This window comes from Balaenoptera borealis (assembly GCF_965194805.1).
Source record: "Balaenoptera borealis genome assembly, chromosome: 1".
NCBI lineage: Eukaryota > Metazoa > Chordata > Mammalia > Artiodactyla > Balaenopteridae > Balaenoptera > Balaenoptera borealis.
The window spans coordinates 129,073,302-129,100,051 of record NC_138860.1 but is presented as its reverse complement, the minus strand read 5'-3'; the positions used below and the strand labels follow the sequence as shown (position 1 = coordinate 129,100,051).

General features: G+C 39.5%; 1 protein-coding gene across 1 annotated transcript in view; it reads left to right on the top strand.

Moving 5' to 3' along the window:
- Positions 1–19,879, top strand: part of LHX8 (LIM homeobox 8) — a 38,687-nt gene extending 18,808 nt beyond the window's left edge. The window contains exons 8-9 of the mRNA XM_082356066.1: positions 2,035–2,218; positions 7,439–19,879. Of these exons, the coding sequence (XP_082212192.1) occupies positions 2,035–2,218; positions 7,439–7,515 (261 nt within the window). The 3' untranslated portion in view covers positions 7,516–19,879. The remainder of the gene's footprint in view (positions 1–2,034; positions 2,219–7,438) is intronic.
- The last annotated feature ends 6,871 nt before the right edge of the window (positions 19,880–26,750 follow it).

The following is a 26,750-nucleotide window of genomic DNA, read 5'->3' as shown; positions in this document are numbered from 1 at the left end:
AGAGATTCATCTTACGCATTAGTCTTTTCTTTTGCAGAATGTCTACATGGCCTGCTTTCAGCTTATGTATTTTACAATTTAGAACTCAAATTTTTTAAAGAGTATGTTGCTCATAAGAAATTTTAACCCTTGTTAGAGGTTTGAAAGCAGAAGGAGGAAATTTTAAGTCAGTGAGGAGAGTCAAAAGGACTGTATTTTATTCCTGAAGCTAGGTAGCCCTCATGTCAGAAGTTGTTTTCTGATGTCTGGAATCTTCAACTACATTTTGCTGTGCAAGTTACATGACACTTTGGGTTTTCAAACCCCTCTCTGCTTAATTACCTGTTGATCTTTCCAAGGAGCTATTTGAATTAGCATTAAGGTAGTCATTCTACTGTTTATGTCATGCTTTCTTCATCTTTATTTACAAAGTCTGAGATTTTTAAAAATAACTGAACAGTTTCCATCCAATATATAATTTATTGGAGACATAAGATACTTTGAAGAAACTCTGGGAATCATAGCGCCATGTGTTTTAGGTTATATGTAGTCCTCTGGGGTGCTTGTCTTCCGGGCACTGTCAGGGGAAAAGGCAGGTGACGGCAGTTCCTGCTTACAAGTTGGAGAATGTGTGCGTGTGTCTTCTTGGCCAGGTGGGTGACGGCAGTGGCACCTGTTAAGGAGCCTGGGGAGGAACTGTGACTGAAGACTTTGGGTAAAGTCTCTGTATAGGTACCTGAGAGTCTAACTAGCACTCCAGAAGATGGGGGAGAAGGCTGTGACTTCTCACTCCTCTTCCTTGGTACATGCCTAAGCTTGTTCCTGAAATATACCTCAGGTGCTGCCATTCAGCCACCTGCTCAGACGCCATTGTATTATTGGTTTCTGTTCCTTTGGTTTTAACCCCTTGAGTTTATACTTTGCAGCCTTCTGTTTGTGAGTCCCAAGGACAAGGTGTGTCTTTTGAGATCAGGGCAACTTTTTCACATAAATCTTTTTGCAGCTTCCTTCTGTTCCACATTATTCAGCCCTGATTCCCTAGTGCCGTCAAGTACCTACCTCCCAGCCCTAGGTAGAGACTTAACGCCCCTAGCCTTCTCCCCTGATCCCCAAATGTTCTTACCCTAATTTCCTTAAAGTTTTTTATCCCTCCACGTCTCTGTCTTCTTATGACAGAATTGTTCTGAGTGATAGCAAATAAATACTATAATATTTTAATAGAGAAACACTCTGTAGGCAAGTTTTATCTAAGAGCAGGGGGTTCAAATGCAGGTAGCTTAGATCCTGGAAGCATTCTGGGCAATCTAGCCTTACTTACCCTGACCTGCACGTACAACTCTGCTTACCCAGAATATGCTTCCTTTATTTCTGTGATAGAGCGGACAACAGGGTGGTTAGCTCTTTACACTGGTGAACTGTTTCACCAGTGGATGTGTTTGTTATTTTTATTCTGCTTAAATGTCACTAGTTGTTTCTTATCATAAGCCCGACCTTAACCTGCTTCTTAGAGAATAGCCTATGTATTTACTAATAGAAATTGAACTCAGCAGGTTACAGTGTGACTGGAATAACTGAATCAAGAGGTTTGTAGAAAGCTTTAAGCTCTCAGTAGGGATTTTAGTCATTTGAAAAAAGATTTACAATAAGTCCAGCAGGTGTCTGAGAATACATTTAGTAGTGCATTTTTTAAAATTTTCTGATGAAAGGGCTTTTTCTGTTTTCCTTTTTGTCCCAAACACCAGTAGTAAAACCAAGGAAACTTCTTTTCTGGAATTTTGAATCCCTTACCCCATTTTTATTTTGGAAGATGCTGGCTTAGGATAGAATTAGTTTTTAAGTAAATCAACAAATAATTATTATTTGGGCAAAGAAAATGACCATTGATAACTGTGCAAAATTGTTTCTCTTGTGTCTACAGAATTCTTTCTTAGAAAGCTTATTTAGATTGATGCTGTGCTTATATGGTAGAGTGAGGTTGCATTCCTTGGTAAACTGAACTGGTAATGTACTCAACTGATAATGTGACATAGCTACATTGCTTTTCTCCTCCCTCAGGTGTGGTTTCAGAACTGTAGAGCACGCCACAAGAAACACGTCAGTCCTAATCACTCCTCCTCTGCCCCAGTCACAGCAGTCCCGCCCTCCAGGCTGTCTCCACCCATGTTAGAAGAAATGGCTTATTCTGCCTATGTGCCCCAAGATGGGACAATGTTAACTGCGCTGCATAGTTATATGGATGGTAGGTATCCTGATATTTAACAGCTGCCTCCCAAGCAATCAATTACTGGTACCTTCTAATAGTATACTATTGATATACTATTCACATTTTGAACTATTACCTCAGTAGTAGCTGAAAAATATTGTCAGGGGTGGGTGTAGTAGGGAGAAGAACTACCCAACATTCTGATTTCTGTGACTGCCTTTTTTAAGGGACAAGTTTAACACTCACAGCTAAAATACAAATATTGATAATGACCCATAGTGCTTGATTTTAACTTAGGAAAAACATTCTTTTTGTTTTCACCTGATAAATATTTAAATAATTTATTTTCCTATGGTCAGAGGAAGTATTCACACTCAGATTTTTAGATTGGGGTTTACTGAGTTTTGTTAAAGAAACTTTTTTATTGAAGCAAAACATACATATAGAAAAGTGCACACATAAGTATTCAGCTTGATGAATTAATAAAATGAACATATCCATGTAAGTACTACCCAGATGAAGTAGTAAAACGCAGTTAGCACCCTGGAAGCCTCTCTTATGTCCCTCCCAATCATTATCCTCTTCCTCCAAAGTAATATTGTGTTGACTTCTAAAATCACGTTCTAGTTTTGCCTGTTTTTGAGCTTTATATGAATCGAACCATGCAGAATGTATTCTTGTGTCTCACTTCCTTCAACTACAGTGTTTGTGAGATTCATCTGTATTGTTGCAAGAATCAGTGATTTGTTGGTTTTCATTGTTATACAGAATTCCACTGTAGGAATATACCACAATCCACTTTAGGGTTGATAGACATTTGCGTTATTTCCAGTTATGTTTATGCTGCTATGGACCTTATTGTACATGCCCTTTGGTGCACATTAATTCACAGTTTGATTTGGTATATACCTGGGAGTAGAACATAGGGTCCTGGCTACACATATGTTCAATTTTAGTTGATTCTGCCAAAAAGTTTCCAATAGTGGTTGAACCATTTTACACTGAGACCAGCAGCACATGAGAGTTCAAGGTGCTCCACATCCTCGCTAACACTTGGTATGGTGTGACTTCTTAATTTAGCCAATTTAGTTGTCGTGTAGTGTTATCTCATTATTTTCATTTGCTTTTCCCTCATCACTGATGAGACTGAGCATTTTTTCATTGAGCATTTGTATATCCTTTTTGTGAAGAGCTTATTCATGTCTTTTGCTTGTTGGTCTATTGGCTTGTCTGTTTTGTTTTTTCCTTGATTTGTTCTAGTTTTGGCTATATATTGAATATAAATACGTTTTTTGATGATTATATGTGTTGCAGATATCTCCTATTCAGTGGTTTGCTTTTTCTCCTCTCTTGAGTATGTTTTATTGAGCACAAGTTCCTAATTTTAATGTAGTTCATTTCATCAGTTTTTTTCCTTCATGGGGAGTGCTTTTCTTGTGACCTGTTCAAGAAATTGTTCCTACTCAGAGATAATGAAGATATTTCTCCTATGTTATCTTCTAGAAATTTCGTTAACTTTGTTTTACCTTTGACATTTAGATTTACAGTCCATCTACAAATGAATTTTGTATGTGGTGTAAAATAAGGAGCAAAGTTTTTGTTATGCTTATGAAAGTACCAATTTCTCAGCTGCTTTGCTGTGCCACACTTATCATAAATCAAGTGTCCATGTAATTTATGTGCCAGTTTCTGTACCCTCTATTCTGTTTTATTGGTCTATTTATTTTTATATCAATACCTAATTGTTTTAATAATGCTAGGCCTATATTCTTGATATCCAGTAGTACAACCTTGTCCTACTTTGTTGTTCATTTGTATTGCCATAAATTTTTCAACCAAAAAAGAGAAAACAATTGAGATTTTGAAATAATCTATTAGATCCGTTTGTAGGAAACTGCTATCTTAATAATATTGTCTTCCATACCATGATCTTAGTCTGTCTTTCTATTTATTTAGGTCATCTTCAAATGCTCTCTTATATTCTAGAGTTTTCTGTTTAGTAATCTTGCACATCTTTTGTTAGGTTTATACATAAGTTTTTGTTTTGATGCAGTTGTAAATGTTTTTTCCTCTGTATGTGGAAATCTAGGTTGGCAGCTGTTTTCTTTCAGCACTTTGGCAGTATGAATTACATTGTCTTCTTGCTTCTATTGTTTCTGTTGTTTAGAATATAGATAGTTAATTAACTTGATACCACTTATTGTTGAAGTCAGCTGTTGGTCTTATTCTTGCTCCTTTAAAAGTGAATCTCTTTTTTTCCCCAGCTTTTCTCTTTATGTTTGGTTTTCAGTTTTAGTATAGTGTGCCTAAATATGCTTCTTGAATAGGTAGTTTGATGTATTTCACTATGCAAAAGGATCAGATTTTGTCTCTTCAAGTATTGTTTCTACCCTTATTGAAAAAGTCCATATTTTCCAGCATTTTGACCTTCCATGTTCTAGTCTAGATATTCTTCTGACCTATCTTCCAGTTCACTAATTCTCTCTCTGTCTATGCTGTAAAACTCATCCACTGAGTTCTTAATTTCAGTTATTGTGTTTTCCATTTTTAGAATTTCCATTTCATTCTTTTATATAGTTTCCACTTCTGTGCCAGAATTATCTATTTTATCACTTTATTCCTTAACAAAATTGTTATATTAATTATAGTAACACTAAAGGACATATCTGACAACTCCAGTATTTTGTGGGTCTGTTCTATTGTTTTTTCCTCTTTGTTTTCATTCAAGTCATGTCTTATTTGCCTTGTTGTTTTTTATTAAACTTCAGATGTTAGGTATGAAAACTAGAAATAATTTGAGGCTCTGGTTAATATCTTCCACCAGAGAGGATTTAGTTTTGCCTTTGGCAAGCGATTAGGTCAGAGGAAGATCAACTTAATCCAATCAGGCATCAGTCCTCACAAGGGCTGGTGTATTTCGGGGTCACTACTCCTTGGAACTAGCCTTTTGGGAATCCCCCCAAAAAGCTTACATTTTGTTTTGTTTTGTGTTTGTCATCTTTTTTTTGAATTTTTGAATTTTATTTATTTTTTTATACAGCAGGTTCTTATTAGTCATCCATTTTATACACATCAGTGTATACATGTCAATCCCAATCTCCCAATTCATCACACCACCACCCCCACCCACTGCTGCTTTCCCCCCTTGGTGTCCATACATTTGTTCTCTACATCTGTGTCTCAATTACTGCCCTGCAAACTGGTCATCTGTACCGTTTTTCTAGGTTCCACATATATGTGTTAATATACGATATTTGTTTTTCTCTTTCTGACTTACTTCACTCTGTATGACAGTCTCTAGATCCATCCACGTCTCTACAAATGACCCAATTTCATTCCTTTTTATGGCTGAGTAATATTCCATTGTATATATGTACCACAACTTCTTTATCCATTCGTCTGTTGATGGGCATTTAGGTTGCTTCCATGACCTGGCTATTGTAAATAGTGCTGCAGTGAACATTGGGGTGCATGTGTCTTTTTGAATTATGCTTTTCTCTAGGTATATGCCCAGTAGTGGGATTGCTGGGCCATATGGTAATTCTTTTTTTAGTTTTTTAAGGAACTTCCATACTGTTCTCCATAGTGGCTGTATCAATTTACATTCCCACCAACAGTGCAGAGGGTTCCCTTTTCTCCACACCCTCTCCAGCATTTGTTGTTTGTAGATTTTCAGATGATGCCCATTCTAACTGGTGTGAGGTGATAACGTCATTGTAGTTTTGATTTGCATTTCTTTAATAATTAGTGATGTTGAGCAGCTTTTCATGTGCTTCTTGGCCATCTGTATGTCTTCTTTGGAGAAATGTCTATTTAGGTCTTCTGCCCATTTTTGGATTGGGTTGTTTGTTTTTTTAATATTGAGCTGCATGGGCTGTTTATATATTTTGGAGATTAATCCTTTGTCCATTGATTCATTTGCAAATATTTTCTCCCATTCTGAGGGTTGTCTTTTCGTCTTGTTTATGGTTTCCTTTGCTGTGCAAAAGCTTTGAAGTTTCATTAGGTCCCATTTGTTTATTTTTGTTTTTATTCCCATTACTCTAGGAGGTGGATCAAAAAAGATGTTGCTGTGATTTATGTCAAAGAGTGTTCTTCCTATGTTTTCCTCTAAGAGTTTTACAGTGTCCGGTCTTACATTTAGGCCTCTAATCCATTTTGAGTTTATTTTTGTGTATGGTGTTAGGGAGTGTTCTAATTTCATTCTTTTATATGTAGCTGCACAGTTTTCCCAGCACCACTTATTGAAGAGACTGTCTTTTCTCCATTGTATATCCAATCAGGCATCAATCCTCACAAGGGCTGGTGTATTTCGGGATCACTACTCCTTGGAACTAGCCTTTTGGGATCCCCAAAAAAGCTTACATTTTGTCTTGTGTCTGTCATTTTTAATGAGGGCTTCTCTTCAGTAGTCCCTGATCTTTCATATTTATTCCCCACAACCCAAAGTCTAACTCCTGAAAACTTTGCTAAATGTCTCAGCCTCTCACACTCCTTGTCTTTTAAAATTGTTACTATACTTGTGGAGGAAAAGTAGCCTCATTTTATTTATCTCCTTCTCTGGGACTTGACTTTGCCAGTTCTCACTACCTGGGTATCTTTCAGATGCCTTCAAACAGATTTCTAAAAATTTTGTCCAGCTTTCTTAATTGCTCTTAGAGGGACATTTGGTTTGAAGCAACATAGTTCTTACTGAGAGTGGAAAGTTCATTTTAAGGTTTGATTAAAGAAGAACTCAGAGCCTGTACCATTGATGCATTTACCTACACTAGGATTAAAGTTGTGTGTGTTCACATGAATGACTGTAGTGTTGCCCAAGTCAAATGTGTTTTGATGTATGTTTAGGGAAGAGGCAGCTCAGCAGTCATAAATGAGAATTTGGGGCAGGGATCACCCTATAGAGGCACCTTCGTATGAAAGCTAGCAACGTCTATGCAGGCAAAGCTCACGTGTTTCTAGCTGCAGGGTAAAGTGCAGTGAATGGGGTATGGATGGAGGACAGTAAAGTGGCAAAAGCTTGTGACCCCAAATAAAGATTTTGGGGTAAACCATTCCTGGATTCTCATTTAATACTATACTCACTGTGCTGAATAAGCTAATGCTCCTGCTGAGGTCAGTGGAATGAGTGTAGCTTGGTGCCCTCAGCTATGAAATCAGTAGTGAGAGAACATTGCCTTGGATTGTTTTTTGTTTGTTTTTTAAATCAGTTTTATTTACCCTACAAAACTGATCCACAAATTTCTTTCTATTTTGTAGCTCATTCACCAACAACCCTTGGACTCCAGCCCTTGTTACCCCATTCAATGACACAACTGCCAATAAGTCACACCTAATTCCTTTTTTCAGGGATAGAAATGATTAAGGATATAAATTTGTCATTTATTATGTATAAAATACCATTGAAAATATATTAATGTTAATTTTTTATTTAACATCCAAAGCATTTCCAACATCACTTTGCTGCCCAGGTATGTATCTCTAGTTGGCCTGCAAGACACTTTTATTGATTCTTCATTTTTTTGTAAAACTTATGTTTACAAGAAGAAAACAAATCAAAACTTTTTTTTGTATTGTATGGAAATAGTTCACTCGAGTGTGTATCTGTTAATTTATTTGTCATCAAAAGAGCACTTTGCCTAAAAGAAAGGACTGACAAGTGTGCAAAATGTTTACAATCCTTTGTGAAATTGTAGTGTATCATTAGTTTGTATCTGTAAGTTATTGTTATAAATATTACCTGTATTTTTTGTTATATACAGCTTTATACTTTGAAGCTTGTATCTGTGAATTTGCAACTGAAATTTATTTTGCCAATGTTTTCTGAATGAACTGAATAAAGCTTCTGTTGTAGCATGCCATGCAAACACATTATTGTGTTTGTGGTTGATGAACTATGGCTGTAAATAACACTATAGTTTAATAAGCCCATCATTCTAAGTTTATTAAACATTTTCCATTCTTGTGAAAGTTTCAACCAATTAATCCTTTGTGTGTGTGTGTGTGTGTTTTCAGCAGTAAGTTGACTTTAGCCTCTTTCAAATATAATAATTCTTAATTTTAAAAAGTCGTTTTGTTTTGAGCTGTGTTGTGAGTACATTTTAATAGAAAACTTATTTGTAGATGATTGCACTTACTCAACAAAAGAATACATGAAAATATCTAATTTGGCAGATTGTCCCTTTTGAACTATCTAATAAAATTAATGTGAAAGAAAAGGCAGAGCACTTTTCAAAATGACCTTTTGGGGTGTCCCAAATCAGAAATGAAATGTGGGCATAGGAATATTTTTCTTCAGGGTTGAAAAAGGAGGACTAGAAATATTTGGAGTTTGTGATCAACGCTTCTAGAGCAGAGACTCTTTACTTTTTCTTCCTAGTGAACCCTCTTTAGGGATTGTGATTCTGAGAGCTGAAATCTAAACCTCAGGACTTTATCCTATGTAGCAGTGGACACTTGTCTCGGAAATACAAAAGTAAGTAGTGCCACCCTCACTAATTTTGGGGTTTAAAGAATTTAATCAGTACTCACTTCTTGTCTTTTATATACCAATCAGGGAAAAAAAAGGTAGTGAGAAAAAAATCTTAAGAATCTTAAGTTTGCGTCTTTTAACTCGGCGGATTCACATCTGGCTGAGGACCGGAAGTAATAGGTGGAGTATTTGTAATTCTATTCTAGTAATCATAAAAGCAACCAGAAAGCAGTCACGTGGATGTCAGTAACTTACTATCTACCTCAAACCAGAAGCAACAATCCTAAGTTTCACTATGGGAGAAAGGAGGAAAAAAAGTGTTTTGTTTTTTTTTTTAAACTTTCTACTCCAGTTAGAATCCTTCTGGCCAAAAAACAAAAAACATAGCCAGTAGTCACTCCATCCGATCTTGTGAAATTGATGCTAATCTCCTTGGGTTTTTGTTTACCTGTCCCAGGCACGAAGTGGTGAGGTCAGCTTTACCTTTACCAGATGTGGAGGAAAGCACTTGTAGTCTAGCCAACCTCTGCACTGTTAGCGGCTTATAGCATTTCCCAGCTGCATATAATTGGCACCGTTTAGCCTGGGAGGTGCTTGATTGTGAGTGTTCCTCCTCCTGTCTCTTTTGTGTTTTTCCTGTGCTCACCACTCTCTGAGTGTTCAGAGAAATTTTACGAACCACATCACTACCCTTTTTAGTTCCGAGGATGAATGCCCAAAGTTGAAGTAAAATTTCCATAACAGAAAGGTTCAAAGCTGTCAAAATGAATGAGACATATATCCAGCATATAAAGTTGTTAATAATAAAATATGATAGATAAGAAAATACTAAAAGAATTTTGCATGTGATGCAAATATATGACTATGTTTTCATTTCTGTCAGTAGAAGTCAGAGGTCCTAATTTATAACCTTAAATTAGGGGAAAACTGAATTATTTATATATTAGTAATACTCAGTGTAAGCATGTAGGCACAGTACTTATTTGCTTGAAATTAGAGGGTGATCAAACGACTATTGTGAGGCTTGGAGGAAGACTTTTTATTGTTGGACTAGCAAAGAGCTGGGTAACAAATAAGTTATCTCTTAGGCATTCAGAGATTCATGAGCTGTAAGAGGGTAAAGATAACTTTCTTGCTCTGCAATCAATTGAATTCACCAATTCAGACATTAAAAGTGAAGTCACACTAAGTCAATACCCTTAAGTGATTCTTCTTAGTAAGACAGGGTAGCTTTAACATTTAGCAGTAATTGTACATTATGCAAATGTCATTCTTAAATTCCACATTACTTTAAAGTACATGTGTTTTGAATATCTCATAATACGTATTGTTAGAATTATAGTTCATGCTGTTAAAAATTGTTATAAGCATTTGAAAACTTATAGCTGTAGTATTTCTTGACTTGGTAAATTATGTATATAATTACTCTAGTAGCTTTATGAGACTAAATGGGATCTTGGGACTGTGTTGTGGCATGAAGGACTTTACCTGTTAGTGAAAGAAATGATTCTACTTTATTATTTAGAACAGAAGTCATTTGGATTGCAATACACTAAGTACCAAAAGTATATTAGCCCAGGAAAAATTCTCAATGATCTCCATTCCAGGAGATAAAGGAACTGAAATTAGCACGATTTGATTTTGCTCTTTTGAAGTACAACCAAATTTTTAGAGAAGAAATGGACCTGAATTCAAAACAAGTACGCTGGATAATGTCTAATAAATATCTGCTTGGATTCAGTCACATAGTAGAAATTATTTTATAGCATGCTTTTCCCCTTTAATACAAGAATCATCTTTCAAAGTGAACTACTCATCTACAACATCATTTTAATTGATACCTAGCACTACATTGCTTGGAAAAACAATTATATATGTAGATTGTTTATAATTTTTCATTATAATGAACATAATCTAACATTGTGAGCACTTTCAGTTTGTCCTGAGAGCCTTAAATGTATTTTGTTCAATATTTACAACCACCTCATGAAACAGTTTTTGTTACTATAACCCTTATTTTACGATTGTGGAAATTAAAAGTAGTACGTCCAGTATATCAGTGAGAAGTAACAAAGCCAGGATTTGAATCTAGCAGCAGAGTGACTCCAGATACCATATTCTTAACTTCTGTACTTTAAGCATTCACTATATGTTAGGTAACACCATGATGAGCATTCGATAGCCACCCTTTTATTCATATTCTTATTTCCCCACTATGAATTCTTAGAAGTGGAATAGATGTGCATGAATAGTTTTAAGACTCTTGAAATTCATTAATTGTTTCCAGAATGCTATACTAATTTACATCTCCCCCAGCAGTGTTTGAGGTGTTTTCCAGAGCACTTGTCCATCTTGCCTACCAGTGGAATTAATATCGATTATTTTTCCAATATGATAGTCAAAAAGATCATTTTTAAAGCCTTATTTATTACTTGATAAGAAATTTTAATTTACATTTCAGAGATCTAGTTTCTTATAAAAGGGGTAAAGTTAAACACAAGCAACCACTTTTATGACCTTTCTTCCTTCAGTTGTTCTGCATACATGGCTAAGTGAACATTCTTTAGCATTTGTTCAGCTGAGGTATCGTTTACTTGACATCACATATTTTACTTTAGCACCTGGAACTCTTTATAACATATTTTATTAGCTTTGTTGATGATTTTATTGGTATCTTTTTTTTTTTTTTTTTTTTTTAACAAAGCCCTTCATGCTTTTCAAATGTTTTTCTGTACATCATTGTGTCCCCATTCAGCAGACGAGGGAATTAAAATTTAGGGAACTTTGATTAACATATTTAGGCCTTTAGTTTTAATATGCAAGAGTTCTCCAGAGCATCAGATTGTTTTTATAACTCTGTAGAGATCTCAGGAGAATAAATTTGTAAGTGGTTCCCAATTGCTTGAGTTTCATAAGCAGCCCCAAGGAAGATAGACTTTCATAGGCGCAGAGGATGTGAAGCCCCCTGCAGGAAATGCCCTTCTCCCTCTCTAATTGTATCAACAGTACTTACTAAGGATCTACCAAGGATCTGTATTTGGTGGGGGCTAAGAGCAGAGTTTAGGCGTGGACTGTGTGTGTGTGTGTGTGTGTGTGGTGGGGGATATCACAGGACAAAAGGAGGGCGTATGTTAAGAAGTAAGGGATAGTGAGTCCTGCGAGGGACTTGCTTTCCCATTGCATTCACAGTGTAATGTAGTAAACATTCACTGAATTCACTGATTGAATGAGGTGGGTAGGAAAATAATTAGCATAATACTCAGGCTTGAGCATCCTAGAATATCTTCAAATTCCAAAAGAACTCTTCTTAAATTCTCAAAATATTCTTCCTTCAGCAAATATTTTTTATATACCTTTTGCATTTTATATTCTTTTTACACCATTTAACTTAAGATGTGGGACACCCGGTTTTAGCAATTTCTGACACCAGTGAACTGTAGAACAAGGACACTTGGCCTCCCTGGATGCCAGTTTCCTCAACAGTAAAAGGAAGATTTTTATGAGACTAACGTGAGATGATAAATGGAAAAGACGTGGTAAAAACATGATCTATTAATTTAGTAGGGTGGGGCTGGTAGCAGGAGATCAGGCAAACTGAGGCTGGGCCATTAGAGCACCAGAAGTCTGGCAAGCACTGCCCAACCCCAAGCAACCCCAGAAGGACAGTGCCCCATCCATTTCTTTAAATAACGTCAGAGGTGGAGCATCTATACTGGTAATGAGTTCCATGTTCTCAAATGAAGTTTTTCTCTTAACCTCAGTACAAATGGAAAACATCTTTCATTGTCCACATGAATCCCTTCTTCATCTTAGAAAGCTTTTCAGGCAAGTAGAGGTGTCACCTTCTGTGATTTGGGTAGATAAAATCTATATATAATTTATCTTGCAGAGGTGATGTGAATGTTTCCAAAAATAGTTTTTAAATCTAAAGGAATGATGATGCTATATGTGAAAATGGAAATCATTGCTACAAATTCAATTTCAGAATATGTATTTCCTGGAACAAGGGTAAAGTCTCTAGAGAACCACTACTAGTTATTAGCTCATTTCTTTGAGATGCACTGGAATAAGTCTGTTACTTTGCCAGCATGGTTCTGAACCACAAAATTTCATCTTCGGTTGAAACTCCTCCAAGTGAGACCATGTGCTATTCTTAGTTAATCATTTATCTTTCGGAACATGGTCTGGTGCTTTTTCTGACAATGATAAAAACATGTCTCAGGAGTCTTGGTGGGCAAAGCTGGCTTCACAGACTCCTTAACAGAGCATGGCACTTGTAGGAGATCAGTAATGGAAGGAAGGTGAGAGAGGAATCAGGAAAATTCTAACCAAGACATAGGTCCCACCCTCTGATGGGCTTGTATTCCTGTTAGGATGGAAGGAAGGAGACTGTGGTGAAACTAAGTGGAGCGAGCCCGAGTCTGCCGGGAATTCATGGGTTCTGAGAAACATCCTGAGCCCACATAAGGCAGGAGACAAGGTGCCAGGCAGCAAAGAGGGCAGAGTTGAGGTGGTGCTGAGCTGGCTCAGGAGAAGGCAGGTCAAAGGCGAAGTTGCTGCCTCTGTGTGTCATTTGCCTGCTAAGAGTTCTACCCTGAGAGCAGACTTCTGGCCTCAGTGAAGCATGAGTTTATTCTGATCTGTCATGGACATGTGTGGAAACTGCATGGCAGCACCTAGGGCTACAGAAGCCATGTTACAGACAAAACCAGGACAGGGAGAAGCATTGCAAAGACTCTGAAGTCATATAGCCTGAAGTTCTGGTTTTGCCGCACCCCACTGGTGTGACTGTGGGCAAATTATTGAACTGTTCTGTGCCTCAGTTTTCTCATACACAAAACAGAATAAGATTATAACAGTGCCATTCCCAAATGGTTATTGTGAAGATGCAATAAGACAATGCCTATAAAGTGCTTAGTAAGGTGTCTGCTGCATAGTAAAGCCTGAATATTATCTACTGAATATTATTTTGGGGTAAACTCTTATCACCAGAGGAAAAAATGCCACCAGCTTTCACATTAGCCTTCCCTCTCCCTTCTCCATTTCTCTCTTCCTAGCTACTAACTCTTCATCTTGCAGGACCCCCTCTCCCCGGCATCATGTCCTCCAGGGGAGCCTTCCATGACTGTTCCCCAGCCCATCCCAGTGCCGGTCAGTTGCCGCCTTTGTGTTCCTATCATTTCCTAAAAGACTACCTCTATACTTCACACATATTATTACAATTATTCTTTCTCAAGTTTGTCTCAAGACTAGACTTTGAGAAACATCGGCATAAAGACTGTTCGTTTCAGGGTCTGTAGAACCTAGCAGAAGGCACTGACAGAGCAAGCTCTTCATCAAGGTTCACTACATTGTCCCAGCTTGGAGGCGGGCTCCTGTGGGCAGCCTTCCCCTGCTGGCTCCTCAGCCCGGGCTGCACCATGGTCCACGGAAGGTCTCTGACTCAGATGGACCTGTTTCTTGTTCTCTTCAACTAAGCAAAACAGACAGTTGGACCATTATCGAGTAATTCAGGCAAGAGAAAGCATCCAAAGCACATGTTTTTATCGGAGTTACCCAAATTGGCTGACTCCCCAGCCTGCACTTACTGAGTAATTGCTCAATCTTCCACTTGGCTTTTGCTGTGTAAATGTGGCCACAGGGTCTCTTCATTTCTGTTAAGTGGCTCCTCCCATCCTCTACCTAGTACAGCTTAAAACATAACATTTACCTTTCACCATGCCCATGGTAGCTATTCTAGGCGTCAGCTGACCTCGCTCTAGTAGTCATCAGAGTGGGCTAAAACGTTTGGATAGAGGATTGGTAATTGTTTTTTTACCTGTGTTCTGGATAATCTGCTGTCACCTCTCCTCTTTTTTGGTATGTGAGGAGAAGAGGCCGTGGACATACAGGATACATACACAGACACTCACACACAACTGAGTCGTAAGTTTTACATGCTAGAAACTATCTATATTTTGGCCTCAGGTTCAGGAAATCCCTTTCCCAGGAACCTGTGGCATGGCTCACTGTAGTTAGGGAAAGATCACAGGGTTTGGTGTCAGATAGAGCCTTGTTCCAAATCCAACCTAGTCCAGACTTACTACCTATGTGACCTTGGGCATATCACTTACCAATTCATCACATGCTGTTTTTTACTCTTGAAATGTCTCTAGAATCCACCCACTTCCCTACGTCTTTACCACTCACACCTGGTGCAAGCCACCTTCTCACATCTGGACTATTAAAGTATATACACAACTATTTTCCTGGGTTTTGCCCCTTCTCCCCTAAAATACAGATCTATCTAAAACCTAGATAAGTGTTTTTCTGCTCAAAACCCTCCAGTGGCTTCCTTTCATATTCAGAAGAAAATCCAGCATCCTCCATGGCCTTGTAGGGCACTTACCATCAGGTGGCCACCCCCACCCCATCATTTTTCTGTCCTCATTTCCAACCCTTGCCTCACTCTCTCGCTTCCAGCCACACTAGCCTTCTGGGCTATGGGCAAGAGGACAGGGTAAAACAGTGCTTAGAGATTTGGAATAAGACACATCGGGGTCTGCCACTTTTCTGACTGTATGACTCTGAGAAAGTTGCTTAATCTCATGGAACCTGTTTTCTATAAATGGGCACTCCACTCCCCTCCTTGCAGGGTGTCTGTGAAGATTAAATGAGATGGAAATGTAAGGCAGTTAGCCCCATATCTGGCATATTGTTGGCCCTAAATGAAGAACGGGTGGCAGCTACTGGAGTGAGGGGACGAGGCAAGAGGGGGGCGGAGGAGAGAGGGTGCTCTGAAGTGGAAAGCAGCATTAGAGCTTTCCCTAACGCGCTGAAAGAGAATAACCCTCTTCCTCACAACCAGGTCTCCAATTTCAGGCCCAATTTCTGCTGAAGTCCACCCCAAGCTTTTTCTTTTGATCTTCTTAGTAGAAATATTTTCACTCCTAATTACCACTTAGCCATCTAAATGCACTGTTAATCTCCCCCTCGCAGCCACCCTCCCAGCCCACGACTCCTTCACTGTGGTCTAAAGGAAGACAAACCCTCAAAGAATTTATTCCTCTGATGCCTGATTGATCTTGATTGCTTTTCATGGCCCTTCTCCAAATTCTCCATATCGCTGCTCAGCTGTGGGGCCCATTTAATAAAGGCTCCACTAATGCTGAGGGGGAGCTCCTAGTCTTTGCCAGTGAAACTGGCTCACTTTTCAGGCTTCATGGTGCTCCCCTGGTTTCACTGCTAGATGAACAGTGGTAGCCTGACAGCTCTGCCAACTCTCTTTTTACTTTTTCAGCAGATACTCCAGGGCCACACTTATCCATTGCCAACCAAATGGCTAGTGTTTGCTGTTCAGACTCTCACCTTTGTGCTAACATGTATCTCCACTAGCCCAGTGTCTCATGGCTGCTAAATAATTTTTCTCTGTTCAACTGTAAGTTCAAGACTTCAGTGATCCTGGGTCAAGAGTTTCTTTAGGACTATTGAGTCTAAGAGTAAGTGGATTTTAGACCAGGCATCTTCTACAGGAGTTGGAGTTTTATTAAGCAAGTTAAATGAGCAAATAATATAAAATTGTGTTTAATAGTCCAGGGAATTGGGTAAGTGCTGCCCATTGGGCCTAAATAATAGCCCAGAATTACTCAGTTGACCAGCAAGTCAAGGAAAAATAAAAAGCTTCCCTACGAACTACCTTGACTAGCTTTTAACATCCCTCGGTTGACCATATTATCTAATCTTTCAGAGGATCTGTGGACCTCAGGACTCAGGAACTGCAGAGAGTGCTTTAAAATCATTGAAACTTATAACTCGTCTATTTCTTTACCAACCAATGACTAAAAAGGGTAATACATTTTAACTAGCACTCTAATTCAGTGGTTCTCAAATTTTAAGATACTAAACAATCATCTGAAGACTAGGGAGACGTTAGAAATGGTGATTGCCAGGGATTCTGATCTGCCACATCTGGGATGGGGACCGGAAGTCTCTCTTATACGCACCCTGAGGGTTTCTGCAGCAAATGGTCAGAGATCACACTTTTGACAAGCCCTGGGACAGTAGGAGGGACTTTAAACAGCAGGTTCCTGATAACTGATTCTGCCTCTGCAGGTGCTTAATTCACACTGTGTTTGCCCTCATTAAGCTACTATTTATTTATTGAGGGTCTGCTGTGAGGGGGGAAGCTGTGTTGTGTGTTTACTCCTCACAACAATACCACAGCGTAAGTTATTCTCATTCCCACTTTACAGATGATACAGTTGAGGTTCAGGGTGGCCAAAAAACTTTCCTAGTAGGCTGGAATTTGAACCCAGCTTTTAGATGTTTTTTTTTACTGCATGTGTTATAGTAAAGGTTGAGGAAGTGAGGCAGGTGTCCTGGGAGCAAACCAACCAAGGCACACTCAGAGCTAAATCAGCCCCGGGGGTTCACAAAATTATAACAAACAATTGGGTCTGTTTTGTTTACGCCAAAAATTACTTTTGCTGACTTTTTTTTAATTCCATGAAATCTTTGACCGAGATGCTATTTGGCATTACCCAGCTGCCAAAAATGTGAGTCAGTCCTCTGGATGAGTGTACTTGGTACCCCACATCCACATATTTTCAAATATTCAGACATTTTGGTGAGTCAGAGACACTGGCTTGTGCCAGTTTTGTAATTTTCAGGTAGGAAATCTGAGTCACTAAGTGACTGAGAGGTGGGGCCCATTTTTTTTTTTTAATGTGTATTTTCTCTACCTGGTGTGCTAACCTGCATGGGTGTAATCACTTCTTCCAAAATGGTAAGGAACCAGTATAGTTGGTCTTGTCAGAGGTCATTCTCACATGAGAATCCGTTTCCCAAAGAGGCTGATAGCTGGAGATAAAGGGAATCAGTGTTAACAGGCATGTCCTCTGTGCCTCAAGATTGCCCAAGCTGGAGTTACATTAATGCTTAACAATTAACAATTTTACTTTGCTTTTTAAAATTGTGCTGTGCTTTAAGTTGCTGAAGTTTGGTGTGAGTAGAAAGCCAGCACTAGGAAAAGACTGCTATCTTATCTCAGATTTCAGTTGATATAACCTTATAAGATTTCTCTTCCTTTCCCTCCTTTCCTCCAAAGAAAGAATGATAAGCAGGGTGACAAAGACCATCTTAGGGACAGAGAATGGCTAAGAGAGAAGGAGCATGATGAATCTGAGGCTTTGCTGATGGACCGAATTGAGAGGCTTCAGCTCTTACATTGAATGTTGAGCCAACATCTTGGCAGAATTATTGGTGTTTGTGTAGGGCAAGAGATCCTGAACTGGAAACTTTAGGGTTGCTCTGGTAGAGTAATAGCGAAGAGATTTGTACAGCAGCTGCTTGTCTCACCCCTGGACTTGCCAAAGCTTCCCGCATCTTTCATCTCTTGAAGCACAAGAATTCCTCTCTTGCAACAATACTTTAATTCCATTTTAATATCCTTATCCATCAAATGGAGTTTTACAGTCTAATTTCATTACCTTATAGCACACAAACTATACTGCATATCACAACTATTTGGACTGCTTTTTAGAGACATGTGGGACCATTACATTAGTCCTAAGATCTTCTGACAGTCACACTTGAATATATTTTATGAATTGTTTTACCCTTGTAAGTCTAGGCCTAATAGCTATTGCTCGAACAGGGGATTTGAAAAGACAATAGGAATAATTTGATTATAGCCACTGTTGAGCGTGTCCATCCAAATTCTTTTAAAGCTTTCTTTGATAGAACATAACTTTCAGCCATGGTGAAATGAGGAGAGACTAGCTGGATAAAAAAGCTTATCTCTATCAGTGTAAGTTTTTCCCCCAACTTTATGTGCTTCACTTTATTTTCCGTAACGCCGAGTATGAAAGTCCCATCATTTCCCTTACAAGGGTATTCTGAGGCTCAGCAGGAATTTGGTAGGGACATATTTTCCTGAGCATCTGCCTGAATTCTCCTGCCTTGAATATTTTTTAATCTCCCTTCTTTTAGTCATGATCGCAGACTCAGTGCCTTGCAGAATTCTGGAACAGTCTTTAGAGATCATCTCATCCAGTGCCCTCATTTTACTCTCTGAATCCAAGTTCCTCTCCCTTCCAGCTTCACCTTAGAAGTGGAAACAAAAATAATCTAGCTTGGGGCCCCCGCCTGGATCTCGGAGAAACACCCAGGTTCTGCTAAATAATGTGCTTGCCAATGATGTCTCTGCGAGATCACTGAGCTGCTCCCAAGTCTTTGCGACACTATCTGCTTGTACTTCAAAATAACCCTCAGCTGGAAACACTAATATCAAACTCTGAATTCTGGCAATCTGTTTCTTTTCATCTCAGTCTCTTTCCTTTGAAGAAAGGGCTCCATCATTAAGAGTTGATTGTAAGCATACTCAGCCTGTTCTGGGAACCTTTTGGGAGCCTCCGTTTCCACTGGGGAAAGCAAGATCTCTAGGGAAACAAAAAAACAAGGCAATATTACTACCTGACATTTAGTGAGCACTTATTATGTGTCAGGCACTATATACATTAGCTTTCTGCACTCCTCCCTACATCCCACGAGTTCATTATTACCAGCCTGATTTCACATTTGAGGAGACTGAAGTACAAGTCACAGTGCTTGTAAGTGACAGAACCAGGGTTTAAATCCAGGCAGTTTAGCTCCAGAATATATATTCTTAATCATTATGCTATCCTGTCTCCAAAATACTGAGGTGTAAATAAGAAACCATCCTAAGTTACCAACTCAGGGAACTTAAAAAAAGGATCTGATCTTTTAAGTATCCAAATGAAATAACTCTGATACCTCATCCTAACTACAACAAGTGTGTCCTTCTTCCTTCCTATCATGGTAGCTTCTAGAATCTCAATTATACTTCCTCAGTCTAAGGAGTTCTCTATTAGTATGGCTCTGGAGAGAGAACACTTTTTGTTCTGTTGAAAACTCCCATTCTTTTGGCTGCTGTGCCACATGACATCACTGAAACATTGAAGCCTAGTGATTTGGTCGTGAACTCCCACCCCCAGCCTGGTAGTCCTGGAGCCTCGCACAACCCCTGTGCACTGAAGAAGGGTGGTGACGTCAGGCCCCTGCTCCTGTCCCTCGTGCAGCTGGGGGTTCTCCCAGTATAGAGAAGAGGATGCCTCCCTTCTGATCACCCCACTCTGGGTGTACTAAGTTATAGAATCTCCCTGCCCCCATAAACCCAGGTTCTCAATCATTTTATATGCCTGGTTCTATAGCTTCTCTATTTTACACACACACACACACACACACACACACACACACACACATATATATATATATATATATATATATACACACACACATACCCTATAGCCATTTTCCCCAAGACATGCCTGCAACGTCCTGGAGCCTAGAGCCAGCTCCTTCCCCTAACTCTGCACTCTAGCCCTGAAATCTCAGATTCAAAATCCATCCTATTTCTTGTTTCGGGATAAATGACATTTCCTCTAGAGAAATCCCCCCAACTGTACCCCAGCAACTCCTTATTCAAGGTGGGACATGATAAAGTGCTACAGTACATGGTAGCAGATAGAATGTGTCTTCACCATTCCTGGTTTTCTTTTCCTTCCTTCCTTCCTTCCTTCCTTCCTTCCTTCCTTCCTTCCTTCCTCCCTCCCTCCCTCCCTCCCTTCCTTTCTTTCTTTTTTCTTTTTCACCGTTCCTGGTTTTTATGTGGAGGAACTTTTTCTATATTCTTCTGACCGATTGCCCCACCCTTTACTCCTCCCAGAAATAGGGATACTAGATGAATGATGTTAGGAGGAGTTCTGGGAATGGTTTTCACTTGGGAGCCAGCTGCCCTTAGGGAACAGGCATTCTGCTCTGCTATCATTAGAGAACTTGGCTTATATGTGCAACAGCAACAGGCTTCCTAGTAATAGGCCCCAGAATTAGACAGATTGGGCCCCTCAGTCACAGGCGTCACTGGAAAGCTTTAGCCCTCTCCCATGTGGGGCTGCTCCTGTACGTTTACTGCATGAGGCAGCAAAAGCTATAGTTGTCATTTATCAAAAGTGTCCCCAAGACCTGTGCATTATCTCATCCAGTCCTCAAAACATCTTTGAAGAAAATACTCTTCCTGTTTCCACATTAAAGATGAGGGGATTGGAGCTTAGATTGGTCAAATGATTTACCAAAGTCACACAGCTAGTGTCTTCACCCAGGTCTTGAGAAAACAAAACTTAAATAAAACTTACATGCCAACACTGTTGGGGAGTGGGGTACAATTCCAGTGAATCGTAAATGTAGGAAAAGAAGAAATGAGTCAAGGACAGAGGGAAAGCAAATTCAAAGTGGTGCTTTACCATGGGCTTTTATTCAGAGCATTCTGCTTGGTCACATGGGGTTCTTTGGAGAGAAAGAACCCCATGGTCTTTCCGTGCAGAACCACTGAATCCCAAATCCCATCATGGAGAGGGAGAGCATGCAGTTTATCTGCTGGGTCCTTTCTTTTTATCAACATCTGTCCCATGTGGCATTAATTTTCCTGTACTTCCAGTTTATCACCTGTTCCCTCTGGGCAACCATTTGGAAAAGACAGAGTCTCATGGGTCTCGTCAGCTGGGGCTCGGTGCTGCAGTCATTGTAACTTCTACCACAAAGGGCTCAATGCAGGCAGAGACCACAGGTGGTGTCAGAGGGAATGACCTGGGCTTTATGTGGCTGAGCTGCCAAGAAGGTTGCAGGGCTGAGCACAGAAGATGAGCCTGGTACAGTAGTAAGTGGCAGGGCAGAATCAAATTCAGGGTAGTGCTTTTCCCAGTACAGCACAATCTGTGGCCACTTATGCTCTAGTTCATGTTCAAGGAATAACCAACCCCATTCAAGAAAATTCACTTCAACACTGTGCTGGGTACTGTGAGGAGTACCAAGATGGGATCTTTATCAGTCAGGGTTCTTCAGAGAAACAACCAGTGGGATGTAGAGAGAGATATATAGAGAGATTTATTTTAAGGAATTGGCACACATGATTGTGTGGGCTGGCAAGCCTGAAATCTATAGGGGAGGCCAGCAGTTTGGAAATTCAAATAAGAATTGATGTTGCAGACTGGAGTCTGAAATCTGCAGGGCAGGGTAGGCAGGCTGGAAACTGAGGCAGGGTTTCTGTGTTGCAGTCTTGAGACTGAATTTCTTCTTTTTCAGGAAACTTCAGTTTTTGCTCATAAGGCCTTCAATTTATTGGGTGAAGCCCACCACATTATGGAGGGTTATCTGCTTTATTCAAAGTCTACTGATTAAATATTAGTCACATGTAAAAATACTTTCACAGCAACACCTAAGCTAAACAACTGGGCACCATAGCCTAGCCAAGTTGATGCATAAAATTAACCATCACAGGATCCATTCTTCATCTGGAAATCATGATATTGAAAATTACTCCCTGTGGGCACTGAGAGATGTTGGAAGTTAGTAGACTAGAGGTGACTGCAAGTTCCAAGCAGAATTATACAACAGTTATTCATTCTTTTATTTCTATAAAGCTTCTTTCCAGTGCCTTGTGGCGGATCTCAATTCAAGGTGGGGAGGACATTTATGGGGCTATCCAGTAATGAGGTTTGCTCAGGTTTCTGTTTAGGTACAGCTTCCCAGATGGGCTCTTTATGTCTGTACCCATAATAAAGGCTTCAAGGAAACTCTCTGAGAGGTTTAAACCTTTTACTTAGGGAGTAGGAGAAGGAAATGGTTTGAGAGGACATCGTGTCCTTTTGACACAGAGCAAAGTTCTTCAAACTGATGATGTAGTAGAGGATGGTTGTGGGGGACAATTGCACATTATCTTCCGAGGAAGCTTTGAAAGGCTGTACAGCTGTGATTTCCTGCGTACTAACAATGATTGCGATATCACATTAGGCACTTGACATACAGGATTAAAAACAATACTAACAGATAGGTATTTAACAGATGAGAAAACTGAGATACATAGAATTTCAGTTACTCCCCCAAGTTCCTCCAGTGAGTAGATAGTAGATGGCTGAACTAAAAAGAGGTGTTTTTCATTGGAATTGGAATTGGAAGCTGCTGATTAACCATGATAGTAGTTCTGGATGCCTAGGTTCGGGATAAACCTGCCTAGATTGGTGTCTTGCTTAGAGTAGGCAAATGAGTGAATGTCACCAGTCAAGATGTTTTTACTGGGTAAGCCACCTTTTATTTGACTGAAATCAATGAAATCTTACACAAAAACTCAGCATGTAAGGAACATAGTAGTGGAGCTGCTGCAGCTGATGCTTGAAGGGTGGAGGGGGCCGAGCACCACTCGAGATGTCCCTCTTGTCTCCACCTGTGGCCCCCGAGGCACCGCCGTAAAAGTGTAAAACAAGTCCAAAGTCTTAGACATTTGGAAACTGCCAACTGACTCCGGTCTCCAACTTAGCATGAGAAATAGTATACTATTTAGGTGAAAAAGTCCTCCCTTGGATCATAAGGTGTTAACACGGAACTCTTCTCATCGCGGTTTCTGTTGACAATAAACACCAAATTCCAAAATGGATTAAGAGACAGACCACTATGGCTGAGAAATAGTTAGAAGACTTATCTGCAACATACAGGATATAAAAGAGTCAAGCTGTTGGAGACTGGAAATGATCTGTGGGGGAAGGTTGGAGAGTCCCTTCCTTACGATCATCTCAATTCAAGGGAAAGGGGCTTTGGGGGTCCACTTGGAAAGTTGGATACTCACCTCCTCTCCTTGGTGGGCACAGGAACCAAGGGAGAATGAAGAGAGAAAGAACTGCTTGAACAGCTGCTTTGCCAGGGCCTGCACTTCTAAATTATGTATGTGTAAAAGCAAGCCATCGTGGGGGGTTTCTTAAATCTTGTTCAGTGGCCACCCAAAGGACACTAAAGCCTCAGGAGAAGAGAAGCTGGAGGAAGATTTCTAGGGTCAGAGGGGAAAGGAGCAACTGTCAGACTAGATTACATTCATCCAGGTCGAGAGAACTGTGGACATGAGACCATACAGCAGAGCAGCCAAGTACGGCCGTTCCCCCCACCCCCGCCCGCGCCCCCAGCTCATCTCTTCTTCCTTCCTTTGCTTCTACCCGGAAAGGTCAGAAATCACAGTGAGCAAGCTGGAGGAGGAGAAGCAACAAGAGGCAGGGAAACAGAGAAGGGCCATCCCCTTCGACATCCCTGTCACCTTTAATTACTGGTTTGAGGCTATGTTTTTGACTTTAAGTAGCTGTAAAACTTTCTTTTACCTAAAAGAGAACAGAAAGTCATGGGCTCGCCCAAGGTTTCATCCAGGATAGGGAAAGACTTCTCTCAAAGAGCAGGTTTAAAGAGACTGTGAGAAAAAGTCAACTTTTGTTTATGCTTATACCCACGCACTTTGCTTATCCAACGTATTGGTTTTGCTTCTCTTCAGATGAATTATACACTTTGTGACTTTTTCCTATGTATTCTAGCCCAGCCTTCAGGAACTCACAGACCAAGACTCTACATGACAGCTCTTAAAACGTTTGATGGAGGCTTGTCCTGTGTCCCCTGAACCCCTTTTCTCCATGATCATTTCTCATGGACCAGAGCTTCACAGTTCCCTCCACCCTGGGCCCCCTCCCCTGGAACTGCTGCCATTTGACTTGCCGCTCATCTGTGGAGCCCACGCCTAGGTCCAGCACTCCATATGTGGAGGTTTTATTTCTCTTTGACCGTGAGGAGAATTCTTAATGTTCTCCAATGGAAGATCATTTTACCTAGGTAAAATGACCCAGCTCCAAGCGTGTGAGGACTTCTGAGCTTTGCTTTCTCTTCCTTCCATCACCAAGCTCAGATCCCTAACCTCTGTTATGAAAACATTGGCTAAGATCTGGGTACCAGTGCCTGTGGCCACAGGTTTCAACTTTCAGCCCCGGTACCAGACAGTTTTACCAATCCCCCTCTCAGCACATTGTGGACGTTGCCTGCTTTTAAGTATCTTCTGAACCTTTCCTTCCTCCTTCAAAGAGGATTTTACTTTCCTCTCTACTTATTTTGCATTGACTTTGGCATGTATCAGCACTAACCATTTTTGACATCTTTGTGTGTTCTTTAGAAAACCCTCCCACAACATTTCAACAGGAACTATCCTCTAGAAATGGTGTCAGATAGCATTTGCCATTGTAGAAAGCACCATTCCTATTTCCCAAGATATCTTTATAGGAAACAGCTGGCTCCTGCCTGCACCATCTGACAGATAAATGGCATTATCAAAACATAAGCAGGTTTCTTCTTTCTTGGGATGAAGGAAAACAAAATACCAATGAGAAACAAATTATGATGCTTTTTCTTTCCCCTTGTTTTCTTGTATTTAATCAAACCATTTTCTAAAGAGATAGTTTGTCATCAAAATTTGAATAATCTGAATGCAAGTTACTAGAGCAGCCAAAAAAACCATTAATTTATAGAAATATCATCGTAAATATAATTCAAGCCTTAAAGTGAAGAGACATGAACTAGCAGCTCATTCTATTGATTTCAGTACAAGTGGCACATGCAGCTGGTGTGTACAATGTAACTTATGGATTGGGTGTCAAAGGCAAGTGTTCATTGTCAAGGCCATCGTACTCCAACCTTCCAGAGATTTTCAAATTTCACCGGAATTTGTAGAGTAAATGGTATGAGGTTGATGTAGTAGTTTCATTTTTTAAATTATTTTCATGTAAGTTTAATTTAGTGCTAAATTCCAGTATGTAACAAAAATACAAGTTAAAGGCCCTCTGGTAGTTAAAGTTTGTTTTTTCTCCCTCCTGCGGCTCCCCTGAGAGGCCTACCTTCTTCACCAAATGGCCTGTTTGAAGGCCTCATTTATCCACTCTTGCTGAGAACTTTTCTATATGATGTGTTCTCAAGATGAAAATTTCTTAAAACCTTAATGAATAAGTTATAATTTCCCTAAATGTAACTGCGGTGGAGATTCCTAACTCTAATTGGGCAGTCCCTTCAACTGTGGACGCTGTGGATAATGTCAAGAGGTATCTCAAAATTCTCCTACAAAAATTCAAAGAATAAAGTAGAAAACTAAATGTCATTTGGACCTTCCCTCCCCTCTCTTTCTCCCAAATAAGTTGCAGTTAAACAAGTAATAATGGATAGAAAAATCTAGAACAAACTCATCCTCTCTCTGCAAAGTAGCTCTTCTTCCCCAATCCCATATTTATGTTAATTGGACCGGTGTGCCTAACAGAGGAAGTACTCAGTAAATCCTCCTTTACTGGAATTGTGTAACGTGTCTAAAATTCGTAACATCATTGTATTTTTAAATTTATTAGGTTTTACAGTTATTATCTAGGCCTCACAACGTCCCTTTTAGAGCTCTTTATGCTGAGAAGAGAAAGACCTGTTAACATTTAAGGATACAGAGTTGCTTATTGGCAGATCTGGAGTTAGAACTATCATCTATGAATTCAAATCGTTGCTCTCTTTACTAGATTCCACTAATATTATATCTATATATATAAATAAAATTATATAGAGCTGTATATATAACTACTTGTATAACTTTAGTAACTTAAGACAACCCAAGAAATAAAAACACTCATATATTTTCTAGTTATGTTGATCTCATAGTTAATAGTCCTTTGCTGAAACTAAAATCTCATTGGAGTAATATCAAATATAAGTAGTGTCATAAAAAAATAATAATGGAACTATATTAATGACTTAATTTAAAATGCATTCTATCAATTAAGAAAAAACACCCTCTCTAAAATTGATGATATTTATTATTATTCTTCTCCCTCACCAGATTGTAAGCTCTCTGAGGGCAAAGACCAGGGCCATTTTGTTAATGATTGTATCTCCAGCGCCTTGCTGTGCCTAGCTAACACAACTGAATGGATATGGGTATTGACCATTTAACCAACTGCTCAGTGATACTTATCCATTTACTTTTCATTCATTAACATTTGGGCTCTTTGCTAAGCCTCTGTCAAAATAAGGGTGAATAGACATGGCCCCTTCCTTAAGGAGTTCACAGCCCAAGGAGGAAGACAGACTTATTAACAGATGTTTGTGACATAAAATGTCAGTGCTCTAGGAGATGTTTAGCTGAACACAGGTGAGAATGGGGAATCAGAAAAACTTTTCAGGGAAGGATTCCTTTTAGCTGGGTCTTGAAGAATGAGA